Source organism: Perna viridis, chromosome 8 (assembly GCF_037379345.1).
Source record: "Perna viridis isolate PV_CMFRI_1.1 ecotype Kerala chromosome 8, ASM3737934v1, whole genome shotgun sequence".
In the NCBI taxonomy this organism is placed as follows: Eukaryota; Metazoa; Mollusca; class Bivalvia; order Mytilida; family Mytilidae; genus Perna; species Perna viridis.
Genome location: NC_142452.1, coordinates 20,803,283 through 20,827,972, shown reverse-complemented (window position 1 = coordinate 20,827,972; position 24,690 = coordinate 20,803,283). Strand labels below are relative to the sequence as shown.

At 33.8% G+C, this 24,690-nt stretch overlaps 1 protein-coding gene across 1 annotated transcript; it reads left to right on the top strand.

The window, feature by feature from the left end:
* The first annotated feature begins 844 nt into the window (after positions 1-844).
* On the top strand, positions 845-6,786 carry LOC148609785 (uncharacterized). Its single transcript, XM_088541000.1, has 3 exons — positions 845-966; positions 1,985-2,437; positions 4,975-6,786. The coding sequence occupies exons 2-3, from the start codon at positions 1,993-1,995 to the stop codon at positions 5,190-5,192; spliced, it is 663 nt and encodes a 220-aa protein (XP_088397126.1). The 5' UTR covers positions 845-966; positions 1,985-1,992; the 3' UTR covers positions 5,193-6,786.
* The last annotated feature ends 17,904 nt before the right edge of the window (positions 6,787-24,690 follow it).

The window sequence follows — 24,690 nt, the reverse complement described above, 5'->3', positions numbered from 1 at the left end:
TTATTCCAATAGATATAGTTCAAAGCACAACCCCCAAAATCATTTAATAACGGCTTAATTTATGATCAAATTTGAAATAAAAAGGCAGGATTGAAATTTAAAAGAAATAAAAAGCCAGAATAGGCCATAATAAAAAAATAAAAAGGCAGGTTCTATACTGTCCTAATTTTTTAGTCAAATTAAACAAAAATTTCGCCGCTTTGCGCCAGGGATAAAAAAAGGCAGGTTCTAAGTTTAAATTTTCTCAAACTATGAAAAGGCTGCATACATGTATGAGGATATGAAATTTGATCCTGTCCCACCCTACCCCCCATAAAAATCAAGTGGTTGCTCCCTAACTTACAAAGGGCGACAGCCGACCGGCTGAGTCCAGTTGTATTTCTAAACTCAAAGTCTAAAAAATGTGGCAAGGTAATTTTATTTTCACAATTCTCAAATTTTGCAAGTTGTTTTGATTTTATTACTCTGTCATTGCAGTAATGATAAATGTGCCGAAAAGGGGTAAAATTACATGTGCATTCAAGCTAAATATGGATAAAGTTGGGAATTACCGTTTATTTTTAGAACTGATGAAATGATGTCTAACCATCCAATAAAAATGAAATGTATTGGTTTTGTGATATCACATGTTTGTAGATTACCTCGTTTAAAATTTGTTCAAGTATTTAAAATTTTGAATGAGAAAATACTTTTTATACGGTCTAGTGTGTACATAATATACACAATGATTTTTATGAATGGCGAAAACTGGTAGTATTAAAATTTATATTTTCTGATTGGTCAACAGTTTTAAAATGGGAGGAGCTTAGATTTTCCTATATTTTGAAGCTGACTCATTCATTTTACTTGAGAAAGAATGTTACTTTGAGTTGGATTTTATTTCACTGTCTGGCGATCGTCTGCATATTTCCCACGCTGTAATCTGCCTGTTTAGTTTAGCAAATAGTTCCAGTTAGTTAACTTGAGGTGAGTACACAAAACTTTATCAAATATACACATCATATTTTAGAAATATGAGTTTTAATCTCAGTAGGCCATGAATTTTGAAATCATTAATATGAACATTGGGCAACGTTTAGGGAAATTGTACTAACTTTATGGAGTATTTCATTGTTTCCTGAGCAATTATAGTATCCTACTTTGCTATTGCCTACATGTAACGTTTCATTGTATTACTAATACAACTTGTATATAATGAATTACTTGACACCACGTGGCAACCATGCATTAAGTACATTTGGCAACAATTATATGTATTTCATAACGGGTTGGTCTTATGAACATGGAGGCTTGTAGGCCCAAAAGAGCATGAAATGTTTTGTAGATATTTTGTATGTGAATTTAAATAATTTGATGACTTCAAAATGACAACTACCATGTCGCATGTAAAGTGAACCGTACGAAACTCGTAAATCATAATTAGTTATTGTTGGAAAGTTCAAATTTTGAGCTATAAATGTCAGAAAAGCATTGTAAATCTTTTATTTTAATAACGACACTTGTTACTATAATGGGAATCTATCGTCAATTTTAACAAAGATTGCTCCCTAATTTTGATTATTACTACAGAAGTTGTATTCTTCATTCTTCCGTCTATTAGTAATATGTTAATTTCAATTCACTGCAACCAATTGTGCATCATTATAGCGTATTCCTCATTATGATTTGCTTGGGAAGCATACTTTATATTTTATGGTTTCCGTATTATTCTATCTAAGGCTATTAAAGTATAAAACAGTTTTTGTACCATGGTGTTTTGAAAATGTCAAGAAAAATGCGATCAGAGCAAACCTTAAAAATTGTGAATTACATTTTAATTAACGCAGAGAAAATTCTGTCGTGTCAGGCTGTTTTTTTTTTATTTTGTTAAATAAAGAATTTAAGGAACATAAAAAGAATAGCAAAGCAGAAAAAATATTATTACGGACGGACCGTGAAAAGTACTTGTCGACGGAACTACTTGATTATACGTTTTATTTTGTAGATATTTTAATGATGGAGTCAAGAATCTCGATATTTGTTTCCGTGGTACACATTATGATAACTGTGGCCGAAGACGTACCAGATTGTTTGGATGGTTTTTATTTTAATTCAAAGCTAAATGGTTGCAAACGGTGTTCAGAATGCGATGGAAACTTAATTATTAGATACCCATGTACTGTTGAGGAAGACACTGTGTGTGGACCATTTGTAGAATTCGACAAGTTTCTTCAAAGGCCTGCGAACACATCATACAACTGGGAAGACCAGTCCCTACCAGAAAACCAGCAAACTCAATTCCCAACGTCTGTAGATAAGGACCGGAAGTGGTACACACTAGCAATGGCATTATTGGGAATCCTTTCAGTGATCTCCGTGTTCGGTGTTGTCTACATTGTTGTTGTGTGTTTTGTGTGCAAAAAGAGGCGCCAGGATAAAGAGGTTGCATATGATGCTGGTAAGTATGCCATGTGCTAGTTTTAATTTGGATTTACCTCATGTGTACCTGTTCTTGGCCGGGTATACCCTCTGATACCAGGTCATGAACTGACCTCTCTTCAGATTCGTTGTGCTTGTAATTGTGTTTTTGTGGTAAGAAGTAGTTAAGGTGACAGAAGTTTTTTTTAAACTTCGATGCCTTCAAGTGCTATTTTATCGAGAAGTGTTATGCAGGTTCAAAATGAACTTGCACTTATTTTCACTACAAATCGCTATATTCATTTTAAAAGTAAAAGAAAGAGAATTTCATGTGTACTGATATCTCCTATAAACCAATTTGAAACTACTAGTATCCATTAAATGATCGTAATAGCACATTCCGGGATGGTGGCAGTATTTGCTTCTTTATAGGCCCTAAGTGTAGTAGCCAGTTTCCATCCCAATATCTGTTTTGCAATTTTCGAGATTCTTTGCTGAACTCATTTAAATAAAATGTGACCTTGGGTTTCAAATTTCCTCGTTAATATTGCCCGTCTTATCGGCTTCAAACATTCATTGGAATGTTGTACAAGACGATACATTTATGTGTTTATCTATTTAGCATCTGTTTGAAAAGTGTCCAACTTTTATCATATCTTGTCTGCGTTCTCTATAATATTTATAATTTTCTTGAATGACGGTAGCTTTTTTTATTTGTAAGCGCGATAGTAATTTGTTTTCTAAATGATTTTTTTCGTTTGTATTTTAAGTCATGTCGGAATTTCATATACTTACGTCCACGTTTTCACCTGCTTGAAAGCAGATTTAGTAGCCAATCACCGCCGTCGTCTGTCTGACCGCCCATTAGCTTTATAAGGTATACACTTTGTGTAATCTGCAAGTTGCAACTCTAAAAAATTAAAACAACAATAGTCAAACATTGCACTATGTTTCAAGTGTTTAAGGACTTGTGAATTTAAAACTTTCAGGCATTTGATTCATGAACCGCGTGGTGGTTTATGAACAAGCGTGATTGTCATCCTTAAAGTTTTTTTTAACACGCATGACGTGACCAAAAAACAAAAGAAATCTTCATGAATAGTACCAATTCACAAATGTATAGTCCATACAAAAAAGCTATGTTGTCAAAAGAGAACTAACCAATTAGAAGGCTTATTACAAATCAAATTGCATTATATATGTGCACACCTCCTATTATGGAGAATTAAGATAAATTTTATCCTTCATATTATTTAGCATGTTAAACTTAGCTATTTGTGTCAATTTGTGTACTTGGTGTAATCAACCACAAAAGTATGGAACCAATATTATTCAAACTTTGCGCAGTCTATATACATACTGAATATGTAACCTTTTATTGGCAAAATGTAGCAAATATTTAATAGTTAATCTATTGAGCTTAGAGAGATAGTCAGCAGTATGTGCAATTATAAGTACTCTCTTTAGATTCCTTTTAACCCTTGCCGTTAAACTCGCTTATGCAGTGTTAGCTATTTTATGTGATGAAAATCATGTGACGGTGAAGCAGATTTGAATCGATCGATAGGAATTTCTAAGGTTAAATATGAAAATTGCGGTGACAAAAAATTTGCCTAGAAATACCATATAAAGTTCCGTGTAAAAATCATTCTTACTCAGTACCATGACAGCCACGCCGAGTTGGAATTACGTTCGATCTATTTAGAGACGAACTTATGCATCCGTCTTTGAAGTATTTGTTTGGACATTGTTGTATCGTCTTTTTTTAAAATTGCAGTGGTTATCATTTTAAAACAATATTAAATACCATAAGTTTAAAATTGCGGAAACATTTGTACAGGAAGTTAGAAATACGAGCACATTCAGTATCTGTTTGGACCAACCACAAAGAGAACATTTCTTGAGGTCATGCCATGGGTCACGTGTAGTCGTACTGATTTCGCATGTCGATATTTCATTCATGAATATACCAGACAAACCACCACATGTTACATTCGAAGTATTATTTGTTATATTATTAGTCATTATCATCGTCTATCCCCTTTTCCTGCAACACGTGCAACAAAGCGTGCCGTCTGCTATTTGAAAGACAAAAAGATACCAGTAAAAATGCATTTTATTAAAAATGCAAAAAAAGTATTCTTTAGTTATATAGTGGTGGAGGAGATATATACTTAAGCGTGACTTGGATTGGTATCTATCCGCCCAGAGCTTTAAATCAATTGGCTTGGAAGATTATTTCGGATCTAACCATTCATTTCCACAATGTTGATGGTTGAATTACATTCAAGTCAAATTATTTATTGGCTTAATGTTCAGTTTAGAGTGATTTGAAAGGATAAAAACAGTTTGTTCTCCCATCTTTAAGATGAAATATGTATTTTCAAAAGGTGCGAGTCAAAATATTTTGTTTAAAAAAACTTCCAAGCCGGACCCTCTCATAATCGTCCCCAAATTCTAAACGACGTAGGATTAATGGTGTACCAAATGTCGTTTGTGTACATTAAGTGCTCGTTCTAAATAACAACTTACTCGAGTCAACGTCAAATTTTAAAGCATTTTTGTTTGCAATTTCAGAGCTGGGTCACCCCTCAAGACTATGCCAAACAACGAGGCTCGTTGAACCAAATACGTATGTAAATTCCCGGGATCGACTTCGGGCGGGGAGACCGTACACCGTTCCAGAGGAAAACGAGGAAGATTTCGATGGAGAAAATAGTAACCAGACAATATCTTCGATGTCTTCTCATTACGTTTATTTCAAAACAGCCGACACAGAACCGCCAAATGAGTGAACTGTTCGTGTCCTTGTGTAATGGAACGGTACACAGACCAATTGAAACCGACGACTAGGTCAGTTCGCAATATCCGGCAGGATTTTGATAGCCAATAAGGAAAAGAAATTTCCGGGCGTGATCATGCTAGCTACATACATTTTCACATTGCTTAATTTGCTTTGATGAATGTTCATGATGAACAAATAAGAATTGTATTGATCTGTATATCCTAGGTAAATATATGGCTGATCGAAGAGTAAGTGAGCCTCGGAATCCGGAGGCCATGGTAATTTTACAGGGTGTTGGGTAAAACTACAAGGGTATTGTCATTCGAGACTAATTAGGGGGCAAGTAATGAATCAGTTGTGTGAGATTTCCGTCTTAGCTTGGGTGGACTCTCCAAAATAACAATAAGTGACACGGTGTGAGGGAAAATGAAATAAAATAACGACCGGAAGACGGTTGATAACACTATTGAAATCTGAACTTTGTCCTAAAACCTCCCATTTTATCATTTTGAAAGATGAACATTTTCTCAATGGGTTTAAGTCGTTTATTGTAATGCAGTTTCACTTAAAGAGGCGTAGCTTCGACAAATATTACAATAACTTATTGGAAAATTGACCACAATAGTCCTGCACCATTTTGTCCTACCGGCATCCAGAGGTCACTCATTCATCACAAAACATATGAAAAGGTTGATCGTATTCTTTTTTTATTGAGCGGATATGACTTCTTTACACGCACAAGGTGATGTTAGTGTTGGACCGGAGTAGTTTTATTGTTGTTCGGATTACAATCGGACTGATCTTGAAATGCACTGAAAGGCCAACATGGAGTCACAGATTTGATTTAACAATAGTCAAGACAATTATCAATATTTGACCTCTGCCCACAAGTTCGAAATGGTTATTGTATCTGTTCACAATTTTATTTTCAAAATTTACAATTAAATTTTAATGCTTGGTTGAGTGGTCATGTAACTTTTAACATTAGCCATTTCATATTATTTCACTTTCTAAACGAAAATGTCAAGTTTTAATATTACTGAAGGGAAATATATATGTGTATTTACAGCTTTCGGTCTCTTTTCCATTTTTTTACCCTAATGCAATTAAAAACTGAAAACACCACGTTTGTGTTCACTTTGATGTTGTTTTATTTTTCATGTGTTCCTAAAGTCTGAAAGACACATTTCTATGTTATCTTTTATTGAACATAATGCAAAATGTACGTGTTCATTATAGCTTAATTTTTCTCTCTTTATACTTGTATATGTGTTCAGTTTGACTGTGTTCCCTTTAACCAAAGATGGTAACAATATATTGTGGAGAATTATCTTTTATTGTCACAATTTATTGTCAAAATTTTGTTTGTATTTTCGAATTTGTACGTTAAAGAAATTGTTTGGCAAGACGACTTCCTGAATCTGAAGAGTTAAACTTGTTAAGGTATAACCTTTGTTACAGTAAATCGGTCATATAACTCAAATTAGACATGCAGGGTCAGGCTGTCGTCTGCAGTTGTTTTGCCACGTGATCTGTGATATACATAAATGTATATATTAAATGATATTTTTTAATAATTTATTGAAAATAAAAGTTTAATGCGATTTTGTCGTCGTTGTTGTTGAATCCAGTGAAAGACGAAAAATGTTACCGTATCTTATCTATACGTGATAGACATCACAAATTCCAGAAAGAGATGGAAATATACTTTTATGAAAGAAAAGAAAACCCAGTTTTACAGGTGTGTCGGTGATAACAGCTCTGTATTGATTTTACAAAATAGCAACAATTGTAGCAATATTTTACTACTTTGCATAAATTTAAATGGAAAAATGCAGTGAGAAGGATTGCCAAAAAAAAAATCGTCGTTAATTTTTCCAAGACTTCTCTTTTGTTATAGAAGAAAGTAGCCATTTTGGATTGATTGCCCACCATTAAGTTTATTTTGAATTAAGAGTCGACACCATCTTCTCTTACAGGGTTTATATTTAATAAAAACACGTTTTGCGATTGAACCAGTAGTTCCATTAGTTCCATAGATGGAAAGGCTATATAGCAATTGTAGAGTACTGAAAATTCATATCGATGTAAGAAGCAGTCTTTACAAAAACCAGACAGGAGGTGATTCATGCACATCAAAATCCCACTAAATTTACTTTTTATTTCTTATTCAGAATGAGATACAGTCTTGGTTTTTTATTTGATTGTTGCGCTTTTGACTTAAAATTTATATAGATTGTACATGAAATTAGCACTTGGCAAGAGTTATCGTTCTTGATTTGCTTTCCTTTGGTTGGTTTTATTGGGGGGGGGGGGGGGGGTAAATAGCAGATTTTCTCAAGAGCGCAGATCTGAATACGGAAATGAAAATTGTTACATAAAAATGTAGCATATGTAGACTGAAATACCATGGTTTGTTCGGTGAGTTTTTCTACATCATGAATCACTTTACTATTGCAAGTGTCTGAATTTTATATGGACTGGTACTCAAATTACGAAACAAATTACTTCGTAGTGAAGGTCAAACCACCTATCAAATAGAGAAACTGTAACATCTGAACAAAAGCGTGGGATTGTTAAAAATGGCTTCGGGGAAGTGCTTCAAATAAACTTTCTAAATAGAAACAGAACGGATTTTCTAATTTAGAAAATGTTTACAAAATCTGTTTCCCATGAAACATCTAGATCACCCACATATCGCGTTGATTCGAAGAATATACAAAAACAAGCTTCAAATGTATGGGTCAGTAATATGAATCTGCTGTCTTTTGGGCACCTGTAATTACAAAAGTCATATTACACTTATTTAACAAAACCGAGTTTTAATAGTTTAAATTAGTTTCTTTTGATAAGCATGATAATGCTATTTATAATCCTATGTTTGGTATTTGTATTTATTTCGTTGTAAAATGCAAGGAATACTTAAGTATACAATGAGCTAATAACATTCTGAATCGTGAATTCCACATTCATAGGTCATCATTTTGTACTACCGTGATATATGCAAAGAATATAGAATCTACCACACGTGTGTATTATACAGTATCGGAGTTCCGAAGGAAAACGTATGATTTGAAATAATACCGAAAAGTTAGCAGTGGGATGTTTCAAATACAAAAAAAAATAAAAAACATGGAAGTAGCAAACCGAGACTAAATATAAGGGAAATAAGACATCACGCAAAAAAATAGTAATATGAACTCCCACAACCAAACCGGGGGTGACACCAGGTGCTCTGGAATAGTAAGCACGTCCGGCTCCACCAGCGGCAACCGCCATCTTGCAAGTAACATCAGTTGTATAAGTTGACAGGTATATAATCTGGACACAAGAATATGTTTTATTCCCATTTACAGAGCATATGTGACAATTACACACAATAATGATTTTCAGACAGCTACAGAAATAACAGAAAAAAACATACAATGTTTATTCATATACTGTCATAGCCTATGATACGGTTTATATGATTCTTCCACAAATAAAGAGTGAAAATTCAATACATTTCAAAAGTTTATATCAAAAACTCATCACCTGTTGTTATAGACATATTTTCTTCTAATATCACAGATAAAGGCCATAAACCAAGAATTTCGGATCTCTGCAATAAATTATCATATTTCTTTAAAAACCTTATGAAAGGAACGTTTGGTTGCATAGTTTAAGATATAATAACTGGGCTGGGCAGATTAATGTCGTTTTTACATAAACAAAATTAAGCCCGGTTGCTTGTACTAGCCTATTTGAAATACACCTATTCACTTAACATTACTGTTGGGTGACATTTTCAATAAAACTGATATGGTCTGAATGATACGAACATTGGGTAATTTACACAAAAAAAAATATAATTACTTTTAAAAAGGAAGCAACTTTAATTGTTGCAAAGAGGATCGTCCAGTGCAGGGTCTTAATCACACCTGTCCCGCACAAGAACAAAGACCCTTTATTCCACACTTTCGCAAGGTTGAACAATGAAGGCGACCTTAATCCGGAAAAGGGGATCGGCCTTGCAACGTATCCGACGGTCAGCTTATAAAGGCCTATTTACAAGAATGACAAAGTTTCCTTATCCTTTGTCAGTTTCTTTGAAGCTCCTTGCTTAATCCTATTCTGTAAGAAAATTAGCGTGCTAGACAGATTATTACTACTACGAATTTAAAGTAGTTAAAATATTTTACTTGTGATCACCTGTGAAGACCTTGCTTCTTACAACTTAAAATTCTGAATGGATGATGTCACGAATTCGATTTTTTAAATATTTGTCATATTTCCAAAATTTGTTACAAAAAATCTATCAGTTAAACAAATCAAATTTAGGTACAAATGACATTCAAGCACAATATTAACACGACTTTGTAATATTAGTATAAAAGTAAAAATATACATACGACCCCAATAAATAATTCAATTTCGCATACCACACATATACTTTAATACCGCCGCATTTTTTGCTTCTGTCCTCAATCAGGAATTTGTGGCCTCTGTTGTCTTGTTTCATTTTCACCTAAGTTTATTTTTATGTTATATGGGACAACTATTGGGGCCAGCTGCAGCTTGTCCTCGTCATTCATTGAAGACCAGTGGGTGGCCTTTGGTTGACATTTTCATCCCAGTGGTTTTGTTGTCTCTTGGCATATTCACCTTATATACCTATTCTCATTATAGTTTAAGTAGAAATCGCTTTTAAACAGTTTATGTCATTTTAAGAGACGAAGTATGCACTAAAACGCACAATTTCCATACCTGAATTATTGTGGACTTATTTGATTACATTTAATATTTTACAGGTCAAAAACAAAAAAAACCCAAAAAAAACAACAACAAAAAACAAACAACAAAAATAAAGACAAAAATAAAACAAACAAACAAACAAAAAAAAACAGTAAATAAGTTGCGTGTTTTTAGCATCGCTGTTAAAGCATTGAGACCATGAGACCACCACAATCCATTGTGGTGGTCTCATGTTTCAAATTTACCTATATTTAACAAAATAATAATGTTAACAAATTGGAAATTTAGTCAATAATACATCCATTTAACATATACCAACACCTGTACTAATAAAAATACATCATCAGTCTGTTTGACCATGAAATTTGTACAACAAAAATCACATACATAGTAATGTAATGTGATTTTAATATATCTGTTCCAAACAGGAAAGACTTATATGAATGCAGCTTAAGTCACACTTTTTCTTCTTCATATACTGGCAAACTATTTTCCGTTCTCATAAATATAGAATATCATTTAAAGAATAACCTGTGCGCACAAAAATAACGGTGTTTTTTACGTAGAAAATATCATCATAACTAATATGATTTTAGGATATGCCTATGATATAGACAGACCTCATTCTTTGTTTTCGGTGCACCACCATGTTTCTATGGCCGAAATCTCATTCGGAGAGAACAAATTTCTACACAGCAAATAATTTCCAAATTATCATTAAATATATCAATAAATATAAAATCGTGCCCATCGACGTATTAAAAGACAAAACAACGCCTCAGCACTTGCGAAATCGTCTACTTTCGTGCCGACAAATTTTGTCACTTCAGCCTGAATATTAGTTCTGGTCTAACATTCTACATATATATATATATGACGTCGCTGATGCTTAGTTCATATGATATCCGATTTCTTTGCATGTCCCTTTATCAGGGATGGGATCTGTGTATATTAAAAACTAGAACTCGCACCTTAAATGAAATAAAATATATATAGTTGCGCCAAGTTTTTATTTTACACAAATTTTAATCCTGAGAAAAATTCTAAATGTTCAAAATGGTATATTTTGCATCCCAAAAATGACTATACGAAGTTTGATATATGGTCCCCGGCAATTAAATTGTAGATCTGCCCCAGAAGACACAGTTAAAAGCAAGCGGACCAATTCAGGAGGATACATTCATGTGCATTTTTAATAACGCAAGGATTTATTGCATTTAATCAGTTAGAACATATGCAATTTCTGTTTTAATATTCATGGAAAACCTTGGAAATGTATACATGTATAATGGGATCAACTTTTTCATTAGACTTTAATCAATACATTTGTCTTCTAAAGGGCATAACAAGAAGGTGCTTAAAACTCTTAAAGCTTCGTTCCTAACAAATGCTTAACTTGAACTGTGATAATAAGTTTTAAGATCTGACATTGGATACGTCAATTCCATGTTCATTTTACAGATAATGATTTTAATAAAGTTTGATAATTAAGCCATAACGCTTCAAATAAAAACCAATTTTCCTGTCAAACGGGTTGTTGTGCAGTCATCTGAACCAATATATCATAATGATACGCCGATACTTGCCCTATTCAGACAAGACGTTTGAGGTTTTCATGATATAAAATTTCAATATACTTTTTGAAATAAGATCACATTTAATTGAGTATGATAATAATCATATCAAATTTATATTGATTTAAACATATGCGTTCTTTATAAGGCAGAAGGGGGGTTATAAATATCGACGTGGAGGTACTAAAATGACCTTCAATTAAACAAGACAAAGGGGATTAATATAAATCATACAGTTTGAAGGTTTGACAGTGCTACCACCGCGCCATTGTTTATCGTGCGTTGACAAGTTTGCTCTTCACCTTAATACCCCAAAATGCAGCGTTTTCGATTAGTTCATCTCATTAAAAACTATCCCCTTACAATATCTCAAGTCTGTCTTAAGTCGTAAGGAATGCTGAAGAGGTTGTGTCTGATTATCGGTTACCTGGTTCTGATAGCTGCATTTTGTAACCCTCGACAGGTCTGTTTCCTATTGTTGTATACCGAACGAAAATAATCGATCAAGTTTATCGAACACATCGAACAATTACCTTAATCGAATACTTATCGAACAAAATCCATGGATTTCGATTTTTTTTTAACAGTCGGAATGAATGGATTGAAAAAAAAATATCCAAAAATAGACTAATGTTGTTGGTGAAATTTCCTAAAGTTGGCAAAGCTGAAGAATTATATTCAGAAACTCAAATTATCACTGACAATCCCCCCCCAAAAAAAAATGAAAAATGAAAAAAAAATAACAGAAAAGCTGGTTACCGATCACTAAAAAAATGACCATTTTAAACCAATACAATAATGTCCAGTTTATACTAAGCATTCAAAGTCGCCTCTTAGTAATTACCAGATTCAATTTTATTGAATATTTCTATTTGAGATCATTTGATGGATGGTGTACATGAAACAATCTTCTATTTAAAACTTCCATTAGAATTCAACTGATGCATGTGCAAATATACAACAAACATATGGTTACAATGAAAGGATGGGTAAAAATACGAAGCTTAAGTTATCACTCAGATGCAGCGGAAGCCGGAAATCTGCAACTTGGTTTTTTATTCTTTGTGAAAACAATTTGTTGAAATATGCAGAAAATGTATCTGGTATGATGTGTACAGGTCGTGCAGTAAGTTAATTAAATCATGAGTGTATCCGCTTGGTTACAGTCTAATAGCCGTGTATTGTTAGCGCTCATATAATACAGACACTTTACATGTCCTTCAGGAGAATGCTGGGTTCTCGTGGGAAGCTAAATATTTCTTTTATGTTATGATGTATCCATCAGCACCATGAAAACTGATGTATTCAACGGGTCATAGTTTTCCTTTCCTCGTTTGTCTACCCCGGACATGACTTTTTATGAGCAACTCGGCGGGTTTTTCTATAAAAGCAGAGGACGCTTACCCTACCGGTGCACCTGGTCCATGTTCCAGTTTTTAGTGGAGTCCGAGTTGCTCATTTACATTTGTTACTTTGTATGTATGATTTTAGTTACTTTATGTTCTTTGTTGTGTATGTCGGTTTTCCATGTCTGGTCTTTGTCCCTGGATTACATTCTTTTGATTACCGCTATAACCTTGGTTCCCTTGATTACTCTTTTAAAAAGGAGCGAATTAAATAGACTAAATCGGCAGTACATAGTCAGTAAAACTCATTGTTCGACAGTTTTGTTACTCAACTCTGTTGCTTGTTATTCGTGAAAAGACTAATTGTGGAAAGGACTACCATAGCTATATTATCTTATTGGCTGATCTATATATGTGTGAGGCGTTCTTGGATTGGAACTCCATATGGCAGTGTCGTGCATTACTTGCACAGAAAAGGACAAATCATGTATGGAATTTACAATGCTTTGCAAATTCTTCATATTATTTAAACATTTTCCATTGGGTGACCCATACATGTCTAGAACTCCACCACTATATATTTGTCAGAACATAAGCATTTTCAATTTGAACACTCTAAGCAAGTTAAAAACTACAGTGTAAGTAACAAACATATACTGCTGCTGCTGAAAAAAAAGCCAACATACTGAAGATGTAGGAACAAAAAATAAAAACTTCTTTATAGCAGGAGGTGTACAAGCAGTTACTGAACATGCTTTCATCGTTGGTGACGGAGGTAAAAATCACGCACACTCACACATAATATCAGTTTTTTGTTAAATTATTAGTAATGAAAATTTTGGAACTAAAGTGTAGGCAGGAATAAAACATTGTCAAGTCACCAAGCACTGAACTGCTTTGTAAATCAGATGACCGATTTTATCTTCAAAGGTAAAGTCAATTGCACTTAAACTTCAACCGGGGTTGCCGTTCATCATATGATATACTCATTAAATAAGAACATCAAAGATGTCACAAGAACAAGTCTCTGTATCTCTACAAATGTGGGTGACATCTGACACCGTTCATCCCTCTCTACCACCCAGGGAGAGTTTTACATTAAAAAACATGTACTTCGGTGTAAATATTTACATTATATCTGTATCAATAATGTATGGCTAATGAAAAAATAAAATAAAACATATGCTCTAAGATAGATCGATAAAACAACTGGTCCCGCTTTCTAGTAATTAGATAGATTAGATCCGAGCTAGGAGCTGATAAATCAGCTTTTTACAAAACTGCAAGAATAAAAATAAAAACGAAAATAATACTGCCGTGGCTTTGCGGTGTCGCCCACCTGAAAACATTTCGTTTTTGGACATCTTGAATCTAGATAAATGGATCTGTATGAAACTGTTCATGGTGCCATACCACTAATGGATCCGGAGTTGCTATTGAATCTGGTCGTATGACCCTATAAACCTTCAGAAGTTAGCCAGGGACCAAGGTTTAAAAACAAATTAGTTGTAAAGTTCTAACTTTTGTTATGCCGAATCTAATAGCATAATGCACACATTTAAAAAAAATTAAGAGGGAGCTACTCTTGATGTTTCAAGGTCGATTTGATAACAGGGTCTAACATCGAAAACCTTGCCATATACAACAATTTTTATTGCGTATGTTTGTGTACATTTATGTGTGTATAAAATCATAAATGTTTTGTTATTGTCCCTGCATGTGATCCCATGATTGGCATCCTACAACCTGACATAAAGCTTCCATATATTGATTCCAAATGTATATATATAGATTTTTTGTAGGGTATGTAAGTCTCGTCATGTGACTCCGTGTTTTCATGAGAATCTATGGGTTCTTGTCTACCATTCAAATGCATGGAGATTCGTCATTAACATATCATTGGGTTCAATATAAAATGCAAACTATCTTTTTGTGTAAAAATAATGATGAAAAATGACAAATATCTAGTTCTACAGAACAAAAATGTTAAGGAAAGCATCAAATAACTGACTTTGAATTGTGATGCGATTTCCAGGAAGTAAACAATTATATCAATCGGAGAGTCCGGAAGGGAAACTGAAACTAAAATAACGAAACTAGCAAACCCTATTTCGGGTTGGTCCAAATACCCTCTCAAGAGATAACATATTGCCCCCGTCTTAAAAAAATTCTGGTATTGGCTTTTATCTAGAGAATTAATATTAATATGATGTGAATGCCTACAAAAGGCTGAAGTTGTTCAATAATTACTTGTAAAAGTTTAACTCTTGAAAGGAAAAACTGGCATTATTTGCTGTTTTGTTTTCTATCTCGAAAGCCATTATGTGGATAGGAAGTAGTTTTCAACTACATGTTACAAGTACTTTTTATTACAAGACCCACGAAAGTTGGGTTAGTCATGTCTTAACCCCTTTTCAGGTGAAAGACATTTTACGCTTTCCCCTTTCACTAACTGCCCATTAAGCCCTGTGGCCCTTTTTACTAAAAAAAAAAAAAAACCACCTTAAATTAGTGTCTACCATTTTTATTTTCATGATTTGTTAAAGTTTTTTTCCAACTGAAAGTTATCTTATGTTTCAAGCTGAGCCTTTTAGCCTCTGTAGGGTCTTTATTTGTTGTTGTTGCTATCCTAGGAAAACAGACTTAAATTATCACTTGAAATGTTTGACAGAAGTTCATGCAATCGTGGAACGTTACGGTGTATCCATGCATCTGCACCATGAAAACTGATTTGTTCAACGTGTCATAGTTGTCCTTTTCTCTTTCGTCCACCCTGGACTTGACTTTTTTGAGCAACTCGGCGGGTGTTTCTAGGAAAGCAAAGGACGCTTACCCTATCGGTACACCTGATCCATGCTCCCAGTTTTTAGTGGAGTCCGAGTTGCTTATTTACTTTTTTTACTTTGTATGTTTAATTTTGGTTGTTTTATGTTCTTTGTTGTGTGTGTCTGTTTTCAAAGTCTGGTATTTGTCCCTGGATTACATTCTTTTGATTTCCGCTAGAATCTTGGTTCCCTTGATTACTCTTTGACGGTCGCAAAAAAATAATGTGATAGTTATTTTTTTTCGTAACTTATCCTGACGTGAGGACCTTGACAGATGGAAAGCAGACAAATACATGTATCCTTCCGGTACACACACTTGTCCTGATTAGACACTTGCGAAGCCCACGAACTGCGCGCTAATTTATCTTTAGTTTTTTTATTTTTATATGTGTTGTTTATTTTTTTTATTGTTTAGGTCTCATATTTTCTTTACATGTCCTTCTTTTTTTGTCATATATTTGTTGAATCGCAGTGTCGAATGAGGTTTAGCCCGATACTAATCCGAAAACTTCTAATGTGCAAATGACGTCTAACGTCGAGTTCTCGAAAACTAAAAGGGAAATACCAACATTTTTTACCAACATCTATTACCAAAAAAGTAGTATGTTGTCATCAATTATATAACTTTGACGAATCTGAATACTGTAAGATATAATAACTAATACAAATAAGATAATAACTGTCATAGGAAATTATATGTGCATATCCGGTGCGCATGATTGATCTGTTTTTATTCTAAAGGTCTTCATAAAAAAAATTATTTGCGTATGACAAAGCTGAGCTTTGTTAAAATATATGCACGGAACTATGAGCCAAAGAACAGTATGGGCGGATTCAAAATTGATTTAAGTTTTGAGAAAAGCTTTAACCTAGTAGTAGCCGAGCAGAGATAGGAGCAAACTTTATTTGATGGGTAAAATGAGCGAAAATCAATTGCACGAGTTCATGAGGATAAAATTTTCTATCCTGTATTTTTCATTTTTAGAAAAATATTAGGCCCTGCCTTGTTTTCTCCCCTGAATTCTGTTTTATTATAAACATGAAATATTTGGGCAATAATAGATTCTGCCCTTTTATTTTTATCTTTATGGCCCGTGTCCTGGCTTTTTAGTTTTTAAAAATTTCAATCCTATCTTATTTTTTTCCTCAAATTTAATCTTAGTCCCCCCCATAAAATGTAGTTCCCTTAACTAAAGAAAAAAAGAGTAAAATATTACCTCCTTCGCCCCTCAGAATCTGCTGCTGAACATGAAGTTTCATATTGGTCTACTATGACTATAGCTAATAAAATCGGGTTTTGAACAATTATGATTTGATGCAATTCGTGCAGATAAAAGGGGCAAAAGAGGCGAGAAAAATTTGGAAAGTTAACTGACTTGCAAGCATGCATATTACAAATTCCTTTGTAACTTTTCTAGACAGATTTCGCGCCAAGTTCAGAACCTTAGACATAATACTAACGCGATTAAGGTATTCTGAGGTCGTGCTGTGACTTTAAAGTGTTCATCTCTTAAGAATTTACTTAATTTTTCTTCAATAGAACTGCTTTATGTTTTATGGGTTATTACTCTAATAGTTTACCCTCCCTCTAACAGCTGTGAGATGTTCTCTTCGTAAATAATTTTATATTTTAATACACAATCCTTTACCTTTGGTTTTGTAATTAAAGATCTGATGTAAATCTTGGAAGACTTCAAAGAAAACCACTTGTGTTATGATTTAATCCAACACCTTCCTACTTAAGAAGAAAAATGGAAATAAAAATGGAGAGAGTTACGTAATGTTAGACACATCCCCTCATCCTCAGGAAGATACAAACTCACCCAGCAACTCTCCGTATAGAAAGCTTTAGACAAAAATACTTGAGAATCTAACAATCTAACAGTTTTTTTTTATTATACATTTCACGCATCTTGCTCAATTTCATTTACTTCCTTTCCCTAGAGAACATAATTTCAATAGAACTATAACTGTTGTTTCAGTCCAATGTATACAATCTCTTGGATCTTCATTTTCTTCCCCCTTTCTTGTACTCGGTGAACATTCTTTTCTGCTCTGTAAATTTGGATCATTAGTCAGATTTTACGATATTCTGTGGTTTGAGCCCGGTTCATGTCTGCCCTCGGAATCGCTTTCATCTTTATCCCTGGCCTCATTGTTACTTTTAAAACCAAAGTTGTTGAGTGCGGGGACGGGCGGGGACGGGCGTACGCCCTCAAGAATTGAGATTTTTTTTTGGGGGGGGGTGGGGTGGGGGGGGGAGAATGATATTGTAATATGTAAATTATTCGCCAAACATTTCTTGTCTCGGTTCGTTCTGCTTTTTATTCTAATCACCCCCACCCTTTTAACCTGAAATCCTGGATCCGCCCCTGGAGTGGACAGTCCTATTCGTATATTTCCCAAACTATCAATATAACATGTTCTGAAATACTCTAGGTCACATCGTGATGGTGTTCACATAGAAATTTCCGGAATTTTCTTTTACTCTCGATGAAATATACTTGAATTAAAATGGTCAAAACAACAACCCAATACCATCTGTTTTAATGAAGGATCGACAACAATTTCTACAGAAATCATCAAAACACATTTTATATCAATCATCTCGCAAATCATTCAAAGCAATGCTGAAAGTCCTGTATGGCTGACTGGAGTGGAATACACGAATTGGCCATTTTTCAATGCTCACGCATGAGGAATTATACCCACTTTGGAAAATGCGTATATAATGTAAACAGTTTCATGTAAAGTATATATACTCTTTCATAATTGGTAAACCTTATGTATTCCCAAAATACTGGAATACTATCCGAAATCACAATCAAAATGTCACTACCAAACATTGATATTTGTACTACAATAAACTGAGTCAAATTTAATTTTTGTTGTCCATTGTCTAGTGTACCAAAGGTTCTACCTATAAACCGTTTTTTCCTGTCGAAGGAAGGTTTTTGTGTAATGGAGCAACTATTTGAATTCTGTGGGGGATCAATTCATAAAATCAAAGAATCTTCGAAGTCGCTAATCGCAACATTCAGGCGAATTCAATGCTCTACTTAACTCCCAATCAGTGATTTTTTTTAATTATCACCATAAACCCTGGCGTAGATATATGTATGGACTTATATGGACTATATGTTCGGAGTTTTAAAAAAAATCACAAATTTGAGTGAGCTGAAACTTGAAGATTCTAGGTCGATTGATAATATACATTCATGTTCTTTTCCATTCCATTTCAAATCTGTTGACATGTCATACATTTGTACATTACTAGCAAAATAAGTGCATTCCTTTTTCGAAAATATACTTGACATTTTAGTACGTTTTAAAAGTTTATGTCGGTTTTAAAAGCTCATTGGATATTTTGTTGTAATATTTTATGTACCGACTTCACTTTTGAACTTAGTTGTGTAAACGCAACTTTTTATCAATCGGCTAAGATCGGCAAACGTAAAGCGAAGCTGCGACATGCTCTATTTAAAATCGGATGACTTCGTAACAATGATAACCCGAAAATAGCTCGGAGGCTAGGCGTTGTTCAGCTATTATATTACAGATGGTTCGATGCTAACCGATCGTTTAATCTTTTAATGTAAACTTCCCGCACTCATACAAGTAAAAAAAAACACACGTAGAACACATATGATATTTGAGAGTTACATTTTGGTCTCGTGTGATGCTAGAATTGACGGTTCTATGGTAATGATCAGCAGCATAAGGTGGTGTAGTAATATATAATTATGCAAATCATATACGAATGTACAGTACTGAAACTACGAGTGCAAGAAGTCGCTAATAATATTGGCGACTTAAAAAGGCAGGATGCAATTAAAAATTAAGCGTAAGCAAAAAAGGGCAGGGTGCAAGTGGATGAAAACAAAGTGGATCTGGTCTGAAAGAAAAATCCAGAACAAGCTGGGGCAAAATAAAAAAAATCCAATCTTCCCCTCCATAGAAATCAAATGGTTGCTTCCTAAGTGGTTACCATTTCACCATTCCATACAGTTTAGACATACCGAGTTTTTTAACTTCAAATTTTGATGGGAAACTAATTAAGATGGACGTGCAGGTCGTATCTTAGCTAATCTGCTAAATATAATAATGTGAACGTGGGAAAATTTCTCATTTCATGTAAACAAAAAGCATATGCCAAATGTTCAATATACTCTTGCCAAGTGAAAAACGATTGAATTTACCCGCCTGTTATAAGGGTCTGATCTAAGGAGATGACAGGAGTCATGTGGAATTTTTATTTTTGCCCGCCAATCACACCCCCTTCCCCATTTCTTTCAGGGTCTATTTGAAAGAATCACACATGCATGCCTGTAAAATCTTGCAGGTTAGTTTTCTTTCTATATCAATCATCAGGCCTGTTTCATATTTGTTTATTATGAATCTAAGACCTCCATAATATTGAAAAGGTCATACCCTTAATCCATTTTCATAACACAATACCCAGAACACGCATGCAGAACGTTCACTTGCATGATTTGTCAATCAATGTGTCAATACCATCCAACTACCTGTCATGACCAACTTGAATGTTTCAAGAATTTCAACATACGTTGCCTATGATATCAGTCACGATGCTTAGCTGGTTTGGATTTTATTTTTTATACGACCGCAAGAAAAATGCGGTCTTATATTAGTATGGCGCTGTCGTCGTCCGTAGACACTTTGTTTTCGTGCATCAACTTTCGTGGTTGACAAATTGTAATGGAATTTTGATATTTTACTAACTACTAATAGAGTGTTCCTATTAAATTTGGAGTTTGTGACCACTATCGTTTTAGAATAAGGGACCAAAAAGTGTAAAATAGGTGTTTTATCAAATTATAGTAGTGCTTGTTTTTCTTCCTATTTTGATCATTTCTTTTTAAGTGTTCATTATTTAAATCTGGTAAACACATGTATTAGCAGATTTGATCCGTTTCAGAGTTACAAAGAGTCAAAGGGACCACACTTTCTTATTTTTGGTCAGGTTTAAAAAAATCATTGGGTTCCTTATGAAGATGTCAACAATTTTCAATCAGATTTCAGATATCTCTTAATTATTGTTTTCGAGTTTCACACCCCAAAAAACTGACTTTCTTATTTTTTGTCTGATTTTGATAATCTTTGAGTATAAAATTTTGTGCAAAATAGTGTCCAAACCAGTTGTTATGTCCGTAATGAATTGTATATCCCTATGCTTAAGTGCGTAAAAAACTAAAATTGTGTCCACACTTGCCCCAACTGTTCAGGATTCGACTACTGTGGTCGTATCATGCTGCGCTCTGCTAAGCTTTTCATTTGTATATATGTATTGTCTCAGTGTTTTTGCTTTTTTGACGCGTCTTTTGACCGATGGACTAGTAAGTAGTCACGATATATCGTTGTTACTTAGTCAGCAACCCAATACTATCTACAAGGCACAGGACTGCAGAGGTCGCACTCAGAACAGTGTCCGTTTATTTGGTACAACTCAAAAGTTTGATTTGTGTCTTATTCTTTGGCACAACATAGGCTTTTGAAACAGGACGGATGTCAATTTGATAAAGCAATCAAATAATGTAGAGTAGCATAATCAAAGATTTAATTATAATTAGATTGAATGGATATGATCCTAGTCGAATTTTACAAACACAATATCATTGTAAGTATCTACCAGTCAATTATTTAAAAAAAAATCACATCTTAATAGACGGATAGATTCAACGTGAAACAGAACAACCAGTTTTGGTAGAAATAATAAAAATATTTCAGACCCTTCGAACTTACATGATGATGACTAATCATTATGGACACAACAACTGGTTTGAAATTCAAATAAAGGTAAAACAAGTTCTGCTTTTCACAAAGAATCCAATTTGGATTATAAAAATGTTAAAACAAGGTTGCATTTCAATCGGACCAAAAATAAAAATGTCGAATTTCTGGGGTATGGTCCTCAGGCCGGGTATAGATCAAAAGCCCTAAGAGATAACTGAAAATCAGACTGATTAATGCAGGCAGGGGTTTTTCATAAGAAAACCAATAAATACAAATTTTCGAGATCGGATAAAATAAAAAAGACGTTTTTACCAGTTTGTAACCTTGTTACAACATTTGCAAAAAGATCTGCTAACTAATAAATAAGTTTCTCACGAAAACAAAATGTCTACATACGACGACAACGCCATACCGATATACGACCGCACATTTTATCCAGTCGGACAAAAAGTAGATTTGTTTAAGAGCGTTGTCCAATTTCGTATCCAACTCGTGTACGGTACATGATGTCTACACCATAAAACAGAATTTCAAAATCAACACACTGACAATCATAAAAATCGGATCAACAATGAATTTTTTTTTATATCAATCATAATTATAACACCCACCTGCCCCATTTAAATCCCTCATTTCCAAAAAAGGTTGACCTTCAAAAACTTCCGCCATGTCACTAGGAACAATGTGTTCTTAAGTTAACACGCCAGCGACGACTACGCCTGGTGATGCCATTATACGACCGAAACAAAATGATGCGGTCGTATAAAAATGAAGACCATACTCGGTCAAATTTTTCATGAGGCAACTGTCTCACTTGCCCTATTGGGTGCTGTGACTCTAAATATCATGCGTCAAATCAACACTACTGTTGCCATGCGAGTTCTCTGAAAGCAACTGTACATGATATCAGTGCAAATAAAGAAATGACGAAACTTCAAGGTAAAATAGTGTCCTTCGGCAACCTTCAGCAATAGTTTAGTAGACAAATTAGGTAAAATTTACATCACATCTAAAAATACATTACAGAAATAGCTATTTATGAAATGACTATCTAACATCTGGTTTAAATTACCCTTTAACAGATAATCTCTCAGACGGAGAAACCGCAATATTGAACAACCAGTTAGACAATATGAAAATAAGCTCTCGTCCGAGACTTGTGCAACGGAAATGGGAATAACAGTGGAGTGTAAAATATACTGATAAATAATTATCTTCTGAAATAAAAAAATATGAAAGCAACACGATAAATTTGTTGCATTATTTTTATCATTGAGATAAGGTCGAATCCGTCATTGTAGGCTAAAATCATTGAAATTTTGTATTTAGGTTATACCTGGTGCGTTTCTTGTCTGATGTAATGCAATAGAAGGTCTGGTGGGGAGACGTACCAAGTTTCATCAGAACATGATCAAACTTATCAAAATTTATACAAATATTTCTAAATACGATTACACTGTTAAATATGATAAATTACATTGTGATTTCGGAGCAAAGAATACAAGGAAAAAATCCATTAAAACCAAATAAAAAATTGAAAGTAGACTGGTCTATAAGGGCCATTATTCTGTACTAAGGCAGCAACCATTTGATTTTCTGCTTAATCACTGTAGATTTTTTTTTCAAAAAAATAAAAAATTATAATAATAAAACAATAATGCTGTTGATGTGAAATGTGCTATGCAGTAGTGAGGTGACAAAAAAAAGATGGTTTTCAATAGATGATGAAATTGTTTTTTTTGTTTTTGATCGGCCCTGAAAAAAATTACAAGTTATTTTTGCTCAAGGGAAAAACTTTGTCTCAGAAAAAAATCCATAGGCCCCACCCCATAGAAACAAATGGTTGCTGCCTTAACACAAATTTTGTGATGAAGTTTTTCTCTGATGATATTTCGACAGGATTTGCTAAGGTCGGTATAAGTCCATATTTTAAATGATATAAAAATAAAAAAAATATAAAATGATTTGATCACCATCTAGAATAACTGTCACATTGTAAACCAATACCCTGTTTCCTTCTATTACACCAGATCAAAGGAAATCCTAAGTCATGACAGGAGGGTCATATACAACAAGGTTGATGTTATCATTTCAAGGGTTATTTTCTTGAAACCAAAACCATTTTCTCTTTCTGTATACTAGAACATAAGAAAGTTTAGACCATGACAGAAAAGCCATGTGTGTCAAGCATTAGAATATCACTATCTGTGGTTACCCTATAAATACCACACCAAAGAAAGCTCATTCTTTTACACTTGAGTTTCCTATATGATACGTCAGAATACATCTATTTTTTCATAAGCAAATCTTCACATGGAACATCTTCATTAATCATTTCTGAAACCATGTGTTCTTTCAATTGAATTAAAATGACTTCTTATGTACATCTACAGGATAAGGACAACTGACCTCTTGAGTTTATGGACAGACAGGGTGATTCCTGTATACAATTCATTGTCTTATGCCCAGGTGTAACTAGTGATGGGAACCTTACAGAAGAGTAACTAAGGATGTAGAGGCTGTGTTTAAATACCAAAGTTGTATACTTTAGACCATATCAAATTAGAGCTTAGGTAAATCAAGGCAACTAGGATCAAATGGTAATAAATTATTTTGAGATAAATACTGTAATCTGATTGGTTAACAAAATTTTGTTATATCTCAATGGATAAAAAAAATATTGACACACCCCTATTCAGTTAAATTCAGAGCTACTTTTCTCATGTTTAAAGATAAAAATATGTTTTAAAATTAATGTATAAGAATTGGCTATGATAAAAATTTTGTCTATTGAAAAATAACATAAATTTTCTATTTGCATATTTTGTTTACTGCACTTCGCACAATAAACAATATGCAAATGGAAAATTTATGTTATTTTTTAATAGACAACATTTTTATTATTGCAAATTCATGAATAAAAAAAGAACATAGTCCAGGGATATAGTCTAGATGAGAAAAATGTGCACATACAAAAAAGAACAAGAAATAACCAAAATAACAAAAGTAAATGAGCAACCACGATTCCACTAAAACTGGGATAATGGACCAGGTGCACCGGTAGGGTAAGCATCCTCTGCCTTTCTAAAAACAACCAATATCAACTGCATCTTGACAAGATTCTGAGAACCAGTGACTACCAAAATTGAAGTCTTGGACCATAGAGTTCAACTGATGACCTTCTGCAATGGAGGTGAAATCCCTAATACTAGACAACTATGACTGGAATGATAAAAAAATATACAAATATTCAAATTTAAAAAAAAACAAATAAA

Bases quoted from the DNA above. Each gene is read 5' to 3' on its own strand.
- LOC148609785 (XM_088541000.1), top strand. From the start codon at position 1,993: ATGATGGAGTCAAGAATCTCGATATTTGTTTCCGTGGTACACATTATG. The intron at 2,438-4,974 runs GTAAGTATGCCA...TTGCAATTTCAG, and splicing joins AGAGGTTGCATATGATGCTG to AGCTGGGTCACCCCTCAAGA.